This window comes from Motacilla alba, chromosome 8 (genome assembly GCF_015832195.1).
Source record: "Motacilla alba alba isolate MOTALB_02 chromosome 8, Motacilla_alba_V1.0_pri, whole genome shotgun sequence".
Lineage (NCBI taxonomy): Eukaryota > Metazoa > Chordata > Aves > Passeriformes > Motacillidae > Motacilla > Motacilla alba.
This window is the reverse complement of record NC_052023.1, coordinates 1,674,320-1,694,792: the sequence shown is the minus strand read 5'-3', so window position 1 is coordinate 1,694,792 and position 20,473 is coordinate 1,674,320. Positions and strand designations below refer to the sequence as shown.

General features: G+C 48.7%; 1 protein-coding gene across 2 annotated transcripts in view; it reads left to right on the top strand.

Moving 5' to 3' along the window:
- CACHD1 (cache domain containing 1) overlaps positions 1-12,057 on the top strand; it is an 88,565-nt gene extending 76,508 nt beyond the window's left edge. Inside the window, exons 17-27 of one of the 2 annotated variants that reach the window (XM_038144307.1) lie at positions 358-480; positions 2,329-2,428; positions 2,519-2,635; positions 3,818-3,978; positions 4,564-4,650; positions 4,806-4,922; positions 5,506-5,657; positions 6,203-6,364; positions 7,309-7,386; positions 8,196-8,297; positions 10,158-12,057. In XM_038144307.1, coding sequence (XP_038000235.1) covers positions 358-480; positions 2,329-2,428; positions 2,519-2,635; positions 3,818-3,978; positions 4,564-4,650; positions 4,806-4,922; positions 5,506-5,657; positions 6,203-6,364; positions 7,309-7,386; positions 8,196-8,297; positions 10,158-10,396 — 1,438 coding nt within the window. In that variant the 3' untranslated portion in view covers positions 10,397-12,057. The remainder of the gene's footprint in view (positions 1-357; positions 481-2,328; positions 2,429-2,518; positions 2,636-3,817; positions 3,979-4,563; positions 4,651-4,805; positions 4,923-5,505; positions 5,658-6,202; positions 6,365-7,308; positions 7,387-8,195; positions 8,298-10,157) is intronic. The other variant, XM_038144308.1, reaches the window with a different exon arrangement.
- The last annotated feature ends 8,416 nt before the right edge of the window (positions 12,058-20,473 follow it).

Here is a 20,473-nt window from a genome sequence, read left to right as displayed (position 1 = left end):
CACTCCCACACTCTGGAGTTTTAGGGATTTCGCTCAAAGTCTGGCACCTTCACATTGATTCATCCTGCTGGGGGCTGAGCAGAGAGAGGTGCAGGTAACTCCTTCAGCTGGGGAGAATTGGAAAATACAGGGCTGCATCCTCTGTTTGTTTCTGTGGATGGGGAATTTTTAATCCTAATTTCTGTCGCTCAGGATTAAATGTCTGTAGGTGGTGGGATCCACTCCTGGGCTGTCTCCTGTGCTGGCTGTACAAAGGGTGATTAAAATAGGAATTAATATTATTATTATTGCCCTGAATGAAAATTATTTTTTATTATTTATAATATTTATAATTTCTCCCTTTCCCCCTCCCTGCAGTGCTCAGATGTCCTCAGGACACTCCGTGGCCGTGATGGGCATCGACTTCACCCTCAGATATTTCTACAAAGTCCTCATGGACCTGCTGCCAGTTTGTAACCAAGATGGGGGGAACAAAATCAGGTAAAAATAAATAAAATATTTATTTTCTTTAACCAGATGACCCAGAGGTCGTTTCCAACTTCATTTCTCCAAGGATTCTGTTACTTTCAGTGTGTGTTCTCTGATTTCCAGTAGAACTCGTGCTTGTCCTTCTCATAAAGATTATGTGGATGTTTTTGTTATTCCAGGTCAAATTGCCATCAGCTAAATAAACAATCTGCAGGATTACAAAAGCAGAAGATAACAGATTTGATTTGATTTTTTTGGTTATATTTAGACTTCTTTGAAATTCTGGGTAGAAAAAACATTGCTTATTAAATGAACACACTTCCCAGTTCTCCTGTTTGTTTTAATTTAACCTATTTAGTTCCTGTGAGCGTGTAAGAATGATACAGGATCTCAGTTATTTTAACTCCAATTATTCAAATACAATTTTGGGATGTTTTTTCTCAGAAGTCCATAGCACAGCCTAGGCAGAAGAAGTCTGATTTCATCTGGAGTATCCAATTTCAGTCAGACCCCTGGGTATCTGAATTGTTCCTTTTTTGAAAAGTCCTGTGGGGGTGGGATAAATTCTGGTTTGGATCTGGAGTAACTTGATAACGTGGTTTGGGCATTGCTGTTGGTTCCTTGTTTGTTTTTAAACCTTAAATTTGGGGAGGGAAGTGGTTTTCTGTCGTCCCAGTTCTTTTCTGGTTTGGGTATTTTTCTATATATTTTATAGCATATAAAAAAAAACCAAATCAGGATTTCTGGTTTGGCATCATTCCCTCCCAGTAAAAAACTGCTGCTGATCAGCAAGGTCAGATGCTTTATTCTGTTCCTGCATTCCCCAAGTGAGGAATTTTGAGGATATTTTTCAGACCATTCTGATGTAGGAATTGGATCCAGTCTCGATACAAACACAGGTGTTTGGGGTTTTGCAGTGTATCTCTCCTAAGCTTTTCCTGTCAGGAAAAAGAGCAAACACCACATCATCCCTATATGTATTTCTAATGGAAACCCCCAAAACCTCCAAGTTTTCCTTCTTTGTACCCCTGAAGAGCCCAGAGGCTTCCCCTGCTCTCTGCTCCCCCCGAGCTGCTGTGGGTACCTGACACATGCCATGGGAATCCCACTGGAAGCTGCTCCAGCCCCAGATCCAGGCAGATTCCCACCGTTCCAGTGCTGTGGCTGCCACCCTGCTGAGCTTTTGGGAACATCAAGTGGGGTTTTAAGCTCCCCCTGTCCCCTCCGTGGCCACCAAGTCCCTGATGTCGGTGCCACCCTGGCCAGGGCTCCTGCGTCTTCCCCAGCGCTGCTGTCTGTGGCCATGGAAACAGGAGAGGGGGGAAAAGGGAAAAAGGGATGGATTGAGCTCCCTGGATTCTGGACTGGGACACAGCTCCAACGTGGGAAGAGCTGAAAAGGGAGAGGAAAGCTTGGGAGGGCTGGGAGTGGAGCAGGAGTGATTTATCCCCACTCAGATTGAATTCTGAAGGGGGAGGGCATTAAAGGAGAGTGTGAAATCTCTCTTTAATTAGTCACATAGTAAATTAATAAACCATTAAAGCTTTCCAAGTTCATTAGGCTCTGTTCATTTCTGGCTCTCCCCCAATCAGACAATGCACTGATGGCTTTTCCTTTCTGGTTTTAATCAGCTCTGTTTTCAACTCCTTGATGGCCCTGGCTCTCTGGAGCAGTAACAGATGGAAAAGCTTCGGGGAAATACCCAACACATTCTTTAAGGACATTTTGCAGGGAATTTGTTTCATGGCCCTGTTGAATGGAAACCTTTAAAAGCCCTTTAAGGCCATGTTTTATTTCACCCCGTTGCCCTGAAGCCCAAGGAGGTCTAACAGGAGGCTCTCGCTGTGTTTTGGGGGGCAGGTGCTTCATCATGGAGGACAGAGGGTACCTGGTGGCACATCCAACCCTCATCGACCCCAAGGGCCACGCGCCCGTGGAGCAGCAGCACATCACACACAAGGTCTGCCTGCTTTCCCTTGCCTTATTCCATACCTCTCATTCCTCTTTGGGTCTGATTCCAAAGGCATCAAATCCTGCCTTTCCCCCTTAGGAGCCTCTGGTAGCAAACGACATCCTGAACCACCCCAACTTCGTCAAGAAAAACCTCTGCAACAGCTTCAGCGACAGGACCGTGCAGCGCTTCTATAAATTCAACACCAGCTTAGTGGTGAGCGTGGTTTCTCTCTGGCTCTGCTTTTCAGTGGGCTTCGGTTGGGTTGGGTTTCTCCTGCTGGAAACACAAGTCCCTGCAGGCTCAGCAGCCAGGGCTGGGAGCCAGCCTTCTGTGGGGATTGGCCTCTGTTCCCTTCTCCAGACACAAACCAGGCTGCACAAACAGAGTCCCCTGACCTCCAGGGGTTATGGATGCGAGCCCTGGCCAAGTGTGGCTGCTGTCTGCAGGGTCTCAGCCAGCATCAGGGGAAGAAGGGCAGTTTGCTGGTGCTGGGATGTGTTGCTTTGGATCTGAGCTGACCTCCATCTCCAGCTCTGGCCAGTGTCACATCCTCCTGTCAGGTCTCTAATAACTTATCTTTAGGTGTCCATATAAATCCATTTACTGGCGAGCATTCCCAGACTGTCAGTTGTGAGACTGAAATCTCTGGGGTCCTACACACTCTGTGCTCTCTGTGGATCCTGTGGGAGCTTCCTCTCGTGAGAAGTCTAAACCAGGGGCTGTCATCCCTCAGAGCCATAGATCCACCCTGCCAAAGTCCCTCCACAGTGATTCCAAAGCTGTTACACTGTGGGAGAAGATTGGAAAATATTTGCAAGTCATGTCAGAATACATTGATTTATGTCAGGTTGGCTTAAACATTTTCCCCACACTTGAAATGCCGAGTGGGAAGTGTGATGTTGGGAAGGAAATTGTGTAGGATGGAGCAGAAACGTGTAGAAAGGAATCAGGAAGGAGTCTGCAGGAGCTGGGCAGTGCTGTGGTGGCTTTTTCTAAGGCTCAGGAGGTTTCCAGCACATGGTGGTGGCTCCCATCAGAGCCTTTGGGGAGGTCACTGAGGGCTGGCACTGTGGGGACAGGTCAGCAAGCACTGGGAAGGAGTGAAATGTCACCTCTGCTGCCACATCTCATTTTCACAACTAAGCCAATTGCTTTCTATCATCAGCAAAGCCTTTTCACCCAGTAGTATCTGGGTAGCAAAACTTACCCACTCCTTAATCAGCCTCTGTTTTGTGAGGATGGCACTCCCTCCCAAAACTCCTGAGGGGAGCCACCACCTCTGGAAGCCGTGGCAGAATCCGTGTCCCCACAGCTCTGCAGGATCCCTGGAGAAGGGGAGAGTCCTCAGCTCCCTAAAAGAACATCTGACACCACTAACACCTTGTTTTTGCCCAGGGCGACCTGACCAACCTGGTGCATGGCAGTCACTGCTCCAAGTACAGGCTGACGAGGATCCCGGGCACCAACGCCTTCGTGGGCATCGTCAACGAGACGTGCGACTCGCTGGCCTTCTGTGCCTGCAGCATGGTGGACAGGCTGTGCCTCAACTGCCACAGGTGACACTGGCTGGGCTGGGACACTCCTGTCCTCTTCCCTGCTTTGGGGTTCAGAGGAGCACAGTGAGTTCATCAGTTGTTTCAGTGTGAAATCAGGGGAAATAAGAGTTGCTCTGCCTGTGCTCGCTGTAAGAGGTGCAGGGATCTCTGCCAGGCTGTCAGAGAGTTTAACCAGGGCAGTTTGGGTAGGTAATGCTGACAGACACTGAGAGATCCAGTGGCTCAAGAGCAGTTACTGTGAGTGAGATACAGAAGTTCCCATGGCATAGAAATTCCCGTGATTTTACATGGACTGGGGGGTTTTCTTTGGGGGGATCCAGGAGGTTCTGCCCACACCATCCTGAGGTGTTTGTGGCACTGCCAGGAAGGATCCTTACATCCAAATCTGAGGGACTCCCTGCTTTTGGAATGCAGGGGTGGATCACCCTCAGTCCTGCCGCAGGACAGAGCAATCCCTGTTCCTGGGGAAGGAGCAGAGTCACTGCTCAGCCTTTTCCATGGGAACTGCTGCTCCAGAGCTGCACCACCACGGGGTTACAATCCCAGTGGTGTCTGATGGGTTTCCCCGTGTTTTCTGCCCTGCAGGATGGAGCAGAACGAGTGTGAGTGTCCCTGTGAGTGCCCACTGGAGGTGAACGAGTGCACTGGGAACCTGACCAACGCCGAGAGCAGGTGAGAGCCAGCACACTGCAGGAACAAATCCCCTGTTTGCCCTGCTGAGACCCCACAGGCAGAATTTTCAGTGCAGTGAAGCAGATGACATGCAGGAGGTAAAGATGATTTGGAGGGATTGTGCTTTGAGGGCTCTGTTCTTTGCTGCCATGCAGGAATCCGAGCTGTGAGGTGCATCAGGAGCCGATGACTTTCACAGCCATTGATCCCAGCCTGCAGGATGCACTCCCCCAGTGCATCAACACCCAGTGCAACCAGAGGACAGAGAGTGGGTAAGGTGGCCTTCCCCACCCCTTGGAATACTCTCTTGTGGAAGTAATCCAATGGAAATGCTTTAAATGTTTCAAAGAAAAAAAAATACAGGGGAAAAAAAGCATGATGCCAGAATGAGGTTCTGTTCCTGGCACTGGGGGCTCATTTTTGCTCGTTATGAGCAGTCTCCAGGGACCTGAGATGGGTAAAACACACCAGGCTCTGACCAGACTGCCCAAATCCTTTCTTCCTTCTTCCAAAGGCTGCAGAGAAAGGCTGGAACTGCAGCCAGACTTCACCACACTGAGAAATGTCTTATTGGAGGAGTTACGAGTAGGATTCTCCCTTTGCTCAGGCTGAGTGGTGCAGGAAAATACCAAAAGGGATGGAAAGGGGATGCTGGAAATGCAGCTTCCCCATGTAACTTCCCTTGTGGTACTTGAGCACTTCCATGGAATTTTTTCTGGCTAAACTCATGTACTTAAGGGTTTACAGATGCTTTTGGCCTCCCTGTGTCTCGTGGCTCTAACCCAGACTGAGCTTAGCAGAGGAGAGGTGCTAAACTGGAAAGTAACCGTGTCCTACTTGGGTGTTGCCACGCAGGGATTGCTTTGGAGTGCTGGACTGCGAGTGGTGCATGGTGGACAGCGACGGGAAGACCCACCTGGACAAGTCCTACTGTGCCCCTCAGAAGGAATGCTTTGGTGGCATCGTGGGAGCCAAGAGTCCCTATGTGGATGACCTGGGAGCAATAGGTAACTCTGCCTTTCTGAGCAGGTGCTTCCTTCAGCTCTTTGTGTCCCAGAACATGCAGCAGGTTCTGCACATAGCCCTTACCTCTTAGCCAACGCTAAATCAGCATAAGGAGTGCACCAGGCAGTGAAGACGTGGTGAAAATCACCTTCTGGAAAATCCTGATGTGGAGCTGAGTGTAACTGTGCATTCCTGTATTCTCTCTGAGTTCCTTCTCTATTCCACAGTGAGCACACAGAAATCCTTGCAGAGCTTTTCCATGTTCCATATTGTTGATTTAACCCTTCCTGCACCCTCTCTGAGTTCCTCCTCCTATTCCAAGTGAGCACAGTCAGGCACGCAGAAATCCTTGCAGAGCTTCTCCATGTTCCATATTGCTGATTTAACCCTTCCTGCACCCTCTCTGAGTTCCTCCTCCTATTCCAAGTGAGCACAGTCAGGCACACAGAAATCCTTGCAGAGCTCCTCCGTGTTCCATGTTGGTTCAACCCTTCCTGCAGAGCGTTTACGGTGTTGTTCTCCCTCTGCTTTGTCCCTTTTGCTTTAGGAGATGAGGTGATCACCCTGAACATGATCAAGAGTGCCCCCGTGGGCCCCGTGGCTGGAGGCATCATGGGCTGCATCATGGTGCTGGTGCTGGCCGTGTACGCGTACCGGCACCAGATCCACCGCCGCAGCCACCAGCACATGTCCCCGCTGGCAGCACAGGGTGAGCTCGACTCAGGGACTCAGCAACAGGTTGGGGATGGAAAAAAACCCAGCAGCACAGCTAAACCCAAAGGAAAAGCAATCCCAAAGCCGTGCCCCCGGTTTTGTTGCAGTGTTTCCCCGAGTTCAGTCCTGTTGGAGCTGCAGGGAGCCGGGCCTGGCCAGGGGCTGTGTCTTGCTGCCCTCTCCTGGGTACAGCCAGAGCTGCTGCTGCTGCCCAGGGAGCCTGCCCAGACCCAAAGGGAGATAAGCTAAGCTTTGCCAGAGCTCAGACACTAATCCCAGCTTTCTGCAGCTCGGCCCAGCGGATCCATCATGTGTTTATTTTGTGCAGCTGGTGGGAGTGACACACTTCTCACCCCCTTTTGCCTTGGGTTTGGCACGTGTCTTCTTTCACTTGTGTTTCCTGGTTCTGGTCCATGTGATGTTCATGGAATGTCTGTGCATAGAGAGATGAAACCACTGAAGTCTGAGGGGCAAAACTGTGCTGGGAAAAGGGATACTGGTACACAGATAAAGATCCCGAGGTGAGAACACTTCCCTGGAAGTGTTCCAGGCCAGGGTAGACAGAGCTTGGAGCAGCCTGGGACAGTGGGAGGTGTCCCTGCCTGTGGCAGGGGCTGGAAAAAGATGGACTTTTAAGGCCCTTTCCAACCCAAGCCATTCTGGGAATTTAAGTGATCAGAGCTAATTACCTCTATTTGATCATCCCCCAGCTCTGCTGTAAATCAGTTCCTTCAGAACTTTAAGGAGTCCCTTTCAGGGGGAGGTGGGATGAGGCATTTCCTGCTATCCCAGCCCCATCCACGTTGGAGGAAGAGCACCCCCAGCTCAGACCAGTAACACAAAGTGCTTCTGCTCCTGTTCCTGGGGTGGCAGCTGGCAGTAAGATGGTGCAGAACCTTTCTCTCAGCAGCTGTATTTTGTGTTTGTAACGCTGTGTAGAAATGTCAGTGCGTATGTCCAACCTGGAGAACGACAGGGACGAGAGGGACGACGACAGCCATGAAGACAGAGGAATCAGTAAGTACCAAAAAAACTGGGGAAAACTCAGAGATTCAATCAGCCATTTGTTTTTTAACACCCTAGATTTGAATATGTGAGGAAGCCCTGTGCTGATCAGCAGTAGAAAATGAAAGAGCAATGTTTTAATTCAGACATCTAGTGCACCTTTAGTCTCATGCTGAAAATGGCATTTTTCACTTTTAAAAGATAATTCTCCATTGGGTGCAGAGGAGTTTTGCCCCTTACAACCCCTTGTCATGAGCACTTCCAGAAATAGCTCTGATCAGCTTAAAAATTGCCACTGTGACAGCACAGGGGTATGGAAAACCCTTCCTCTTTTTTGGCCTTAGAAAGCAGAAGCCAAGTCTGGCAAGTATGGTCAGCAAACATGGCAGTCATTTTGCATTGATTTGGGGTGCCTGCAGTTCTCTGCCATCCAATAAAAACGGCACTTTGCACGATCCTGGTGTGCTCTAAGTGGAGCTGGTGCACCCAAACTCCAGGGGAGCTCCAGGTCAGACTGGATCCCTGGCTCTGGGCCCTCACTAAAATAATACTCGAGATTTGAAGCCGTGTCAACTCTCAAAGATGGAGAAATAAGCATATCTGAGCTTCATGGCTTGCATCTGCTGCCTCCCCACATCCCTTTTTGTTTCCTTTGAGTCCTTACACTGCTGCCCTCAGCACTGGCACTGCCCAGGTGGAGGAGCCTGGCTGGGTGCTGAGGCACGTGAAGCCCAGCTCTTGGCTGCCGTGTGCCTGGGCAGTGCCCTGCGCAGCAGAGGCCCCGCAGGCCGCAGCGCTCTGAGCTGGTTTGTCTGTCGCAGTCAGCAACACGCGGTTCATCGCGGCCGTGATCGAGCGCCACGCGCACAGCCCCGAGCGCCGCCGCCGCTACTGGGGCCGCTCCGGCACCGAGAGCGACCACGGTGAGTGCTGGGACCCCCGCGGGGCTGGGGGGCTCTTCTCCCTCGGGAGGCTGGCTCCGTGCAGAAGCAAAGCCTGACTAAAGGCTTCGCTCCTTCTGGCTTTGCTGTTGGACATTCTGACCTGGTTTGTTCTGGGGGAGATCTCACTGGGGTGCTCCATGTCCTCCCGAGGGGCAGCTCTGCCCCCTGTGACAGGGACAGGACCAGGGAATGGCTGGAGCTGTGCCAGGGGAGGGTTGGGCTGGAGATCAGGAGAAGGTTCTTCCCCCTGAGCGAACTGGAGGGACAGGACAAGGGAAATGGCTTCACGCTGAAAGGGAGTGGGATTAGATCAGAGGTTAGGAAGGAATTGTTCTGCTCAGAGCAGCTGTGGCTGCCCCTGGATCCCTGGCAGTGTCCCAGGCCAGGCTGGATGGGGTTTGGAGCACCCTGGGATAGTGGAAGGTGTCCCTGCCATGGCAGGGGTGGGAAGGGCATCATCTTTAATGGCCCTTCCAACCCAAACCATTCCAGGATTCTGTGATCTTCCAGCACCTTTAAGCTGGGCACCATTAGGCTCGGGGGGCTGGGATGTGTCTCCCCTGCCCTGAGACTAAATCCCCTTAAATCTGGAAAGCTGCTAGAAGGGTATAATGCTGTTGACTCATGAGGAGGCTTAATTTATTAGGAAATGAGGAGGGCTAGACAAGGCAGTTTGCAAGCTGTCAGCTCTGCAAGGCTGGGGACCTTCCAGCAGACACGGCCCAGCACTAAGACTCTGGTTGCACTAATGGAATTGGGACAGGAAACCCAAAGGCCAAAGCCTTGGAACGTGGATGAACAGATGTCTCCTAGACAATCTTGCTCTAGGAGGAATTACCCTGGATTTGGGGTGAGATTACCTGTGCTGAGGCAGATTTGCCAGATTAATGCTCCCTTTGCTCCTTTTCTTGCAGTCCCAGCAAATCCTTCCCATCTTTTAGTCATCCTGGGTTAGCAGGGGAGCTGTCTACCTCCATCTGGAATGTGCACTGCTATTTTTAGTTTCTGTAATTCCATCTTCTTCAAAGGGCTGCCCAGGCTTCTTCCCCAATTCCTCCATGCCAGCTCCAAGCCATGACTCAGAGCATGGGAAATGGGAGGCAGCTTTGGGGACTCAGCTGCTATTTTTACCACCCTCCTTTTAGGTGTCTCCAGCTGAAAACCTGAGCAAGATGCTCAGGATCACCAGTGCTTCCTCAGCCTTTAGTCCTTGTTTTTTGAGAAGGATTTATTTCCAATTCAAGCAAGATCTTCTTCCTTTTAAATTTCATTTGGTTTTGCCTTTAGAGATGCTGAGGGGGAGTTGTTTGCCCTGCAGCCTGGTCTGGGTGGTAACAGCTGATTTGGATAAATCCAGGTTATATCTGAACAGATCTTTTGGGGGTGGTATGTTTTATGTTTTGGTTTGAAATCAATTCTGTTGTTACAAACTGTTGAACACGTGGGTGCTGTTACTGTTTGGGGTGGCACAAACCACAGGTCCCCAAAGCTTTGAACCAAAGGTGATGGCAGGGAAAGGGATCCAGTATGGACTTACAGGGGAGGATGAGTTTGTTGGATTTTTGTTCTGAAGTTAAGAAAATTGTTTTACACCCTCTCTAAGCACCCTGTGTGGTTCCATGAAGGTGCCCAGCCAGCCCTGGGAATTCTGAGTGGCAGGGAAAGGGATCTGTCACAGGCTTAGAGGAGAGGATGAGTCTGTTGGGGCTTGTTCTAGTACCAAAACAGTTTTGTTCCCTCTCTGAGCACCCTGTGTTGATTCCACGAAGGGTGCCCAGCCAGCCCTGGGAATTCTGAGCATCCAGCCTTGCTGTGCTCACTGCTGCTGTTCATTCCCAGGCTACAGCACCATGAGCCCTCAGGAGGACAGCGAGAACCCGCCCTGCAACAACGACCCTCTCTCAGCTGGCGTGGATGTGGGGACCCACGACGAGGACCTGGAGCTGGACACGCCCCCGCAGACGGCAGCGCTGCTGAGCCACAAATTCCACCACTACCGGCTGCACCACGCCACCCTGCACCACAGCCACCACCTGCAGGCCGCTGTCACCGTGCACACCGTGGATGCCGAGTGCTGAGGACACCACCGCCACCACCTGCAGGCTGCCACAGCTGCCACCTGCAGGCTGTGGCACTGAGGACAGCACAGCTGCCACCTGCAGGCTGTGGCAATGGGGACAACACAGCTGCCACCTGCAGGCTGTGGCACTGGGGACACCACAGCCGCCACCTGCAGGCTGTGGCACTGGGGACAACACAGCCACCACCTGCAGGCTGTGGCACTGAGGATAGCACAGCCACCACCTGCAGGCTGTGGCACTGGGGACACCACAGCCGCCACCTGCAGGCTGCTGGCACCGTGCACTGAGGACACCACAGATGCCACTCCAGAGCCACGGGGACTGTGCTGCTCCCCAAGGACAGCCTCACAGGCTTCCCCACCAAGCTGAGGCATCAGAGCTTTGCATTTTTACAAGTGGAAGGTTGGCTCTGGCCCGCAAACGTGCTTGATGAATGGACCTGCCAAAACATGGAGAAAAATGGAGCAGGAGGCACGTTAGACCTCCAGGAACAGGGATGGGAGTTTATCCAGCAGCTGGAGTTTGTTGTGCTGAGCCAAGAGCAGAGAGAGAGCTTAAAGAGCCAGAGATGATTTGGTTTCCTTAACTGGAAGAGCAGGAATCTGCAGCTGGAGAGCCCAGAAGTGCCAGACAGAGCAGGGAAGGCTGCTGGCTTCTCTGCAGGTGGAGAGCTCCCTGTGCCCACGTTGCTCTGCAGGACCTGGGACAATGCATCTCAAGATTTTTAAGTAAAGGATTATTTTTCTACTATTTATTGAACTTGAAACTTTGGGGGGAGGGAGGGGAGAAAACCTGTTAGGGATTCTCAACGAGTACCACGTGCATTCTGTGCTGGGGAAGGGGCTCTTCCCAGGAAAACAGCTGCTCCTTGGGAGCTGACCTTCATCCAGTGCCCCACTCTGCAAAGGGAAAATGAAGAAGCCCTCTCTGCCTCGCTGTTTACATTAGGATTGCTTTCTTTTCCACTCTTGTTTCCTGTAAATATTACAGCCTGATTTCTATTCCAGTATTGTCTTCCTGTCTGCAGAGGAGAAATCCTGTACTCCGTTACTAAAATGCAGAGAAGTCTGCCCAGAATCTGCCCAGAAACTTCTCCATCTTTATCTCTACGCTCATCCTTAAAGGATTCCTGTGTGGAAGTAATAAAGAATTTCTTTAGCATTAGTTACCAGATAATCCCAAATGGAATCTGTGCCATTCTTCTGTTTCCTTGGACCACAAGTAGGGATAAACCAGTGTTTTGTAAAACTTGGGTTACTGTGGAAGAAACCTTGAAACCATAATGAGAAGCTGCTGCTGTTTGTCTGGAGTTTTAACCTTGCTTGGTAATTCAAACAAAGATTAATCCATGTCTACAACAAAGGGCATATAATTATCAATATGTTTTCAATCACAGTGTTGTATTTTAGATTCACATTTTGTGATTACAATGATATCAAGCCGTTCTTGCACTGTGCATATGGTAAACATCCATTTATATGTAGGTTTTTAAAAAAAAATCACTTGTTTTAATTAATATGGTACTTAATACTGTATTATGTAAAAAATTGGTTCTTAAACAGTACAGTAAAATAACTCTATGTGTGATACCAGGATATCCCTTTATACTATGTATAAAATTAAAATCTCTAGTGAAATAAACTGTATATAAGTATAGATCTGTGGAGAAGTGGCTGCACTGAAATGATTCTGCCTCAGTTTCCTTCTCTGGCTGAACAGGACTGAAAATTCACTCCAGTTCCTCCAGTTTTATCAACAGCCTTGAGAAATTGAAACTTTAAATGTATTGATGGAAGTTTTAGACCCTTTTTTTAGCTGGTTGGTCATTATTTGGGAAATGACCGTTTCTGGAAGTGGTCAGCCACTGCTCAGAGTCACCAAAGCAAACAATTTAAAGGTTTTATTTTCCTGATCCTCTCCTGAAACCTCAGTGGCTCTGGATTTGCTGTTGTGCTGTGTTTGTGCAGGATTTGGTGGAGGCTTTTTGCTGAGCAGGCAGTGCAGGAATCCCCTGAGCCTCTGCTTTGTGCTCTCAGAGCTCTGCGGCTGATGCCCTGCGGATCAGCCAGGCTGGGATTCATTTCCAGTTTGGAATCCAAAGTCATGCTGGTGCTTGGATACCGTGGGACAAATAATTTCTGATAAAATGTATCAAAATATCATTAATATCCATTCTGTGTTCATTACTTGAACTACAATATTACTTCAAGGAGAGGTGTTTTGGTGGTTCCTCACCTTCCCTGCCAGCAGAAGGTGCTTGCAGGGTTCTCTTGCAGCTCTGCCAGGAACACAGGAGCTTCCAGAACCTCTTGGAACAGCTCTTGGAAGTCCAACAATCAAACCCCTTTTGCTTTTGCCTTAAAAGCTTTTGGAGAGCTTCTCCTCGCTGCTGCTTCATCTCTTTCCTTCTGGGATCTCTTTTCTTCTTCCTGGTTTGCTCTGAACAAATGGTTCTTGATTTGAGGGGTCTGCACAGCCCTGCTTAACTTGAAGTGAGGGGAAGAGCCCGAGCTTTTATTGGTCAAAATAATTACAGGGACAGCTCTGATTTCCAGATGTGCCAAATGCCAGCTTCCAGGGCTGGCACTGACCTTGTCCCAGCAGGAATAAAAGGGATGCACTGCTGATAATGGATGTGATGGGGGTTTACAAGGAGCTGCATGAGAGCTCTTCACTTTTATTGCCTGAGTTCTGCCATGGCCTTCCCTCCCCAGCATTGTTTTACTGGATTGACTGAGGAGCAAGATCATAAAAGCAGCAGTTAAACCCTGGATCCTCCTTCCCTGGAACTGATAAGACTTTATGGCCATTAATTTTCCACTTACTTCATTTTCCCAACTTAGTTGTGTTAAATTCCTGTAGGTTTTCTTTCATTCTCCCAACAACGACAAAAAAGGTTCTTTTAAAGTGAAAATGAGCATTGTCTTTAATTTGTGTTCATGAATTTTAAATTGACTTGATGCTTGCAGTATTTGAGATCTGCCAAGTGTATGGATTTTCCTATATCCAGGGAATCATGGAGAAGCATTTCTTTGGGCAGAATATATTGATTGAAAATGCATTAAGATTTTTTTTTAAATTTATTTATGCTATTGCCTGGCTAAAAAGTGGGATTTGCAAAGCCTGGTACAGTTTACCCATGAACATTTTATAAGGCCACTTAAGCCATGAAATATTATCTTTATCCTTGCCCTTGGCAAGGGCAGGGAGGGGAGGAAGGATGGGAATTCAGGGGACGTTCACATGCAGCAGGACTTGTGACTATAACTGGGCAAAGGGAGATCTCTCAAAGGCTTTATTCTGTCAAGTGACCCAGAAATGGGCAAGAGCACAGAAAGTGGATTTGTCAGAGCAAAAACTATGGGACTAAGCTGGCAGCAAATATGGAAAAGGAGAAAAAACTAGGATGCAAAAGTCCTGGATCCAAGGGAGTGCAGGTAATCCAAAAGGCTGTTGCTGAGTTCCAAGATGCATTTGCAGCGTTCCCAGCTCTTGGCTGCCCATTTCAGTTGTTTGTAAAAGAGATTCCCAGCTATGGCTGGGGTTTTCAAAGGAGCCTGCTCTGGGCTGTCAGTGATGTTTGGAATATTAATTCCTGCAGCAGTTAACTCGGGAACCATTGGATTGTTTCGCTGTACAAACCCCCTTTGCCAGGGAGCCTAAGAGGGGAAAAGGAACATCAGTGCCATGGAATATTTCATATTCCTGCCTGGCAGCCCTTGGCTGATGAGAGGTGATGATTTTGTGCTTTGTGCTCTGCGCTGAGCACGGAAGGACCTTGGCCCAGAAGGGCTGGTGTTCCTGGAGCCAAGGCTGCAGTGGAATTTGGACACTGCAGTCCAAGAGTGAAGTTCTCCAAGCCCTGCCTCGTTAGTGAGGTGCCAGACACAGCTGGGGTGAGTGCCAGCCCTTGCTCAGAAGCACTGCTGGTTCCTCCTCGGGAGAAGATCCCGTGGGATCACTGAAACCCCTGTGGAACAGCCCTGCTGCGAGCAGAGGGGTGGCAATGTGATGGCAGAGGCAGAACACGCCTTGGATCTGGAGGTTTTCTTCAGCTCAGAGTGGCCTCTTCTAAATCCTGTGGAACAAATGATCCCTGGGCTCGTTTCCCTGCCCCGGGAAGGAGCAATCCTGGTTTGCTCTGGTTGGTTGGAGGTTTTTGGAGCTGGCAGTGGCAAATCCACCAGGTCAGCAGTGCCCTAGCAAGTGCCCTCTGCTGGGACAAGAGCAGTGACAGCAGGGAAGGGAACCTGCCAAGGGCACGGGGCAGAAGGAATCCTTCCAGCACACCTTCACCTGGCTCTGGAACAGCTCCATGGGGAAAGGGAACAGCCCCCAAAACTGCCAAGTCAACACTTTTCACAGGGAAAAAATTCACTTGGCAGGGAAAAATGTGCAGGAAGGTGTTGGCAAGGTCCTGACAAAACTGGTGGTCTTCCCTCAAATCCAGTTGGACCATCAGACTGCCAGGGATTTCCAGCTGGGCCAGCACTGCTGGATTTTTCCAATTTTACAACTCTTCCATTGCAGCGAGGTAATGAAATTGGGCAGACACCCCGAGATGGGCTGGCACCAGCAGCAGGAAACTGGGAATGCAATCAGACAGTTTCATATCCTTCTTTTCGCTTCTCCAACATTCTGACGCTTCCACAAAGTTGCTCCCAATATCCGTCCTCTTGGCATAATTCATGCAAATCACATGCAGGATTAAAGGTTGAGTAATTAACATGATCTAATTGCTGCAAAATAATAATAAAAACCTCCTTAATCATTTATTTCTGTTGCAGCTGAGCCAAGAAAATCTCCATAAACAAGGCAAAAAACCTCAGCCAGGGAACCTGGAAAACAGGAAGGGGATGGATTTTTTCACTCTGAACATGGAGAAATCAGGCACAGCACGTTGGGTGACAGTTCCTATGGAAACCTTTTATAACTGAACAGCAGAACATTTGAAAGCCTCATAAATTTTTTGGGAATGTTTCTCTTGTGTTACCTCCTTTAGGCCAGTTTTCCATATCGAACAAGTTTTTTTTCCGTGTGTAACGTGTTTTTAAGGACAAAATATTGTGGGGGTGCTGGAAATGGCAGGCTCTGCTGGCAGGGAGAAATCATGGGCTGGTTTATCTTCTCCAAACAAATTGCTGGTCCCATGCCTGCTCCCTCCCAGTCCATCCCAGCTCCTCAGTTAATCACAGCAAGTTTCCTCCAGGTTTAGGATTAGCCAGATGCAAGTAGCAGAAATGGAGATGTATGGATTCACCCTATGGAATGCTTTACGATTTCCCTGCTTTGGGGTCGGAAATGAATTTGTAATTGCCTGTGAATCGTCACTGTCAGTTTGCAGTTCCTAGAAAATTGCTGCTTTTGGGGAATCTGAGACTGATTTATTTGGAATTCCCATTTGCAGCACATTCATGGGCTGGCCAATAAAAATACTCCTGGTAAGAATGTGGGGCTGGACCTGCTTTTGCCGGGAATCCAAGCAACATTTGGATGTTTTTTAATACTAAAATTGCCAAAATGTGCTTGGTTCCAATAACTAATGACTAAATTTGAAGCTGAATGAGGAAGAAGAAAGCCTGTGTGGGAAGAATGGTGAATTAAACAGGACATTGATTTGGGAGAAAGTGTTGCAGAGGTTCCCCTCTGAATGTCTGGGCCATTTATTGAGAATTGTATTCTTTGATCTCATTTTCCTTTGTTCTCAGTTATTATTCAAGAGCTTGGCTTTGCTTTGTGGTGTTTATTTTAATATTTACTCCTTATTTTGCTGCCTTTAAACACAACCACACAGATCTGCTAATGATGCTCGGGGCAACAAAGGTTTGAAATTCTGCTGCAGGTCCCAAAATAGCCCGTGACAGCAGAGCCCAGTAATGATTTCCTTGCAGGAGTTACTCTGGAAGTTGCAGCTCTGAACTCTCCCACCTTTCCACTGTTTGTTTGCTGGCCACTGAGTTCAAGAGTGGGAGCAAGGAGAAGCTGCTCAGCAGGCTGATCCTGAGAGAATCCATCATTCCCAAACTCAGGAGCAGCAAATTCACAGCCAGCGGGTTCCACTTCAAGTGTTTGGCAGAGAGTTTTTGTGCCTGGGTGGAAGAGCAGGAGTGAAGAAACATCCCAAGTTTGGGCATGTCATGGAATGGTGCACTGAGAATGCCAGAAGTGTTGGAATTTGTAGGGAAAAGAGGATAAAGGATCTCCTTTTGGCACCTCTGGGGTATTCTGGATGCAGTGTGCGTTGTGAGGTGATCTGGGTGATCATCACCAGGCGAATTATTGGTGCTGAAAATGAAATCTGCAACTTTTGGATCCAAATCCTCAGTGTCCTAATGAAACAAAAGGAGCAGCTGGAGCAGGAAGAGCAGGGACAAAAGGGAACAGCCTGGTTTGTGTGGCTGACACGAGGTGTGATGCTAATCCATTCTTCTGATGGAGTGTGCTGATGGGTCCCACCTCCCCTGCCGGAAACAGTGAATCCTTTGAGTTCTCTTTCATTAAGCCAGCACTTACCCAAAGAGCTCAAAGACCTGGGAACATCAGGTGGGTCTTGTGTCCAAGAGATGTGTCAGCCTTGGCTTTCACCTGATGTGCACACATCTGGGTTTGTACTTTTGGGTGTAGAAATCCCTTCAATCCCATTTCATTCCAGCCCTGCATGGGCAGGGACACCTTCCACCAACCCACCCTGGACAATTTTGCCTGGCTGCACCTGCAATTCCAAAAGAATGTTTGGAATTACAATTCTATTTCATACTAATCTCCATAAAAACTATAAAATATATATGGCTGGTATGATTCAAAGCTGCCGAAGCACAGGGAAATTTATCTTCTTAGGAGAGCTACAAATGCAACTGCTGGGGTTGGGTACATTACTCTTAATTAGCAGGGAAATTAATGAACTAAGTTAAATTATTACAAGGTAGTTTATCAGTGACAGCATCAGGGCAGCAGCACAACTGAAGTTACTGTTCTATTTTTTAATAATAGATTTCATTTAATAATATTTTTTTTTGCTTCTGCAGCAGTATTGAAACCCAACGAAAGTGTTTTAGAAAATGGGAAACTGTTTAGATCAAAGTGTCCACATGGAGGGTTTGGTTTGGATCCAGAAAAGGAGCCAAAGTCATACAAATATTTCATGGAAGCCTCTAATCAACAGGAGGAAGTTTTTTGAGGAAATACCTGCATGCCTTGGCTCAGCATGCTCTTCCTCCTGGAGCAGCTCTTTTTTTTGGGAGGCTGGTATCACCTGGACATGAACACTGAGGGGAAAAAATGAATACTTTAACCTACAAAATACAGTATTTTCATATTCTCTGAATATATTCCTATTTTCTCAAGTTTCTCTGGAACTGTTTACTGCAGGAATTGTGTTTGTGCCATTAATACCAAACCGTTCATTTCTGAATTCTTCAGCAATGCACTTCAAATTTGAATGACTTAAATTCAGGGACACCTGCAGGCCATCAAAAATGACCAAAAAAAGGCATTTTTTGAGGAGGCAATTGCTGTAGGTAGAATTAATGAGCACAGGTGAAGCAGTGCCCACCTTCAAAGTGGAAAATTAATGGTAAAATTAATTACTCTGCTTGAATTCCTTCATTAGCATCACTACATTTTATGGGGTTTGAGCAGATCCATCATTTCTGCTGTAACAGCTTGATCTGGTGATAATTTTTGAGGAGATATTTCCTGTTTCAGTATTCCTGGGAGAAAAGTGTTCCTTTTTCATGATCCCAGCATTATTTACATCCCACCCTTCACACCTCTCATTTCCAATGATTTTATTAAAAAAAATGCAAATATTGGAAAAGGAGGAACATTACCTGTTTGAGAAAAAATTAGTGAAAAGGAAGCCCTTGAACAGAAGCTTGTCAGCTGTCAATTTTTAAATAATAAACCAAAAATCCCTTTGATTACTGTCATTTAAAAGTTCATTTTAGAAGTAAAAAGTCCAAGATACTTTGTGTTCTTAACTTGTTTTGGTTTGGGCTAAAGCAATTTGTAAAATAATTTATTTGGTGGAGTTTTTTAATCTGTAACTGATAATTAAAATGGCTCCTTGGACCTAGTCAAGAATTATCCATCAGAATTAGGTTTTCTTGATAAGAATTGTCACATACACCCAATTTAACTTCAAGTGTTCTTCCGATTTCCTTTTTAAGACCTTTTATGTTTCAGGTCTGGATTCTTTCGCCTGTTCTTTGCGGTTGGCCTCGTGTCTAAAAATGGCTACAAATATTTAAATTATTCTTCACTCATTTATAGCAATGATGACAATGTCAAGAGCTAAATTTGCTGGGCTGTAAATGACATTGCAAGGAACTATGCTGGAGGAAAACTGGATTTTCCAAAAGAACAACCTATTTCATTTGTTAAAATGGGTGCTGACTGAGCGAAATGTTTTTATGAGACTTCATGTAAGGGGAAATTTATTTTATAGTGATCCCATGAAATATTGCCCTTCTGTTGTGATGCTGGGCTCCTTTTTGTGGCAGGTCACAGCCCTGTGCCTGTCCCCCGTGTCAGCCAGGTGCTGTTTTCCCCATTTGCATTGATTTTAATTAGTTTGCCTCATTCCTGGTGAGGACTAAAACTGGGACAAGATCCCTCTGGGCCACTGTGCCTGCTGATCTCCAGTGGAGTTCTTGGGTTCTCTTGGCTTTACAGGTTGGACTAGATGATCTCAGAGGTCTTTCTCAGCCTGGTTCTGTGGGATCAGCTTTATTTTGTTGCTGTTCTGTAGTTCAGAATTTCCCACTAAACTAACTTTTCCACTTTCCCAGCCTAACTGATTTTGTGGGATCAGCTTTATTTTGTTGCTGTTCTGTAGTTCAGCCTCTCCAGGTGGATCTGTATCCATGGAAGGTGGCAGTGATGGGGATTTGGGGAATGATTGCTGCTGGGGGATGAAGAGGGACGGTGCCCTGGCTTTGGTTTCCATCAGGCTGGATTGTGGGGCAACTCCCCTCACAACAGAGCACCAGCTGTTCTCTGGAGCACTCAAATCCTTCCCAAAATCTGTCTGGAGATGGGTTACTGTGGGGTGAAGTGACGACAAGGGCCTGAGGGTGCTGGTGGACAATGAGCAGTCCCTGAGCCAGCAGAGTGTCCTGGGGGGACCTTCAGGAGGATCTTCAGGAGGAGCATTCCCAGCAGGTCAGGGGTGATCTGGAGAACAGCTGGGGCTCTGTTGTGAAGGGAATCGCCCCAGGATCCATCCTGATGGAAGCCAAAGCCAGAGCGCCGTCCCTCTTCCTCACCCAGCAGCAATCATTGCCCAAATCTCCATCACTGCCACCTTCCCTGGACACAGATCCAGCAGCTCAGGGGTGATCCTGCCCCTGTGCCCAGCCCTGGAGGCACCTCTGGCTGCTGTGCCCAGCTCTGGATCCTCAGCACAGCAGGGACAGGAGCTCCTGGAGCTGAGCAAGGGCCTGGAGCATCTCAGTGCCCAGGAAAGGCTGAGGGAGCTGCGGCTGCTCAGCCTGGAGAGAAGGCCTGGCTGAGAGGGGCCTCAGCCCTGGGTGTCCCTGACTGTCCCTGTGTGTCCATGTCTGTCCCTGGGTGTCCCTGCCTGTCCCTGGGTGTCGGGAGGGTCAGAACAGGGCCCAGGTTCTGCTCCATGGCCCAGCAATGGCACCAGAGGAGCGGGCAGGAACCGACAGCAGCGAGTTCCCCTGGACAGGAGGCAGAATTTCTTCACTGAAAGAAGGGTGATAGCTTGTCCAGAGAGGCTCAGGAGTCTCCTCACTGGGGACACTCCAGACCCGTCTGGACACAATCCTGTGCCATGTGCTCCGGGATGACCCTGCCTGAGCAGGACCCGTTCTGTGCAATTGCCGCTGCGTTCCCGTTCATCCCGCACACCCCCTGGAGCTCCGTTACGGGCAGCGCCGAGCCCGCCCCGAGCCTGCTCGGCTGCCCCGCGTCCCTCCGGGGCTCCGCGGGCCGGGGTCCGGCAGCCGTGAGGGGCCGTGAGGGGCCGGGCCCGGGGGCTCCCTCAGGCTGCCCCGGGCGGGGCAGGGCGGGGGCGGCCCCAGCGCCGCGCTCCCCCCGCGGTCCCCGGCG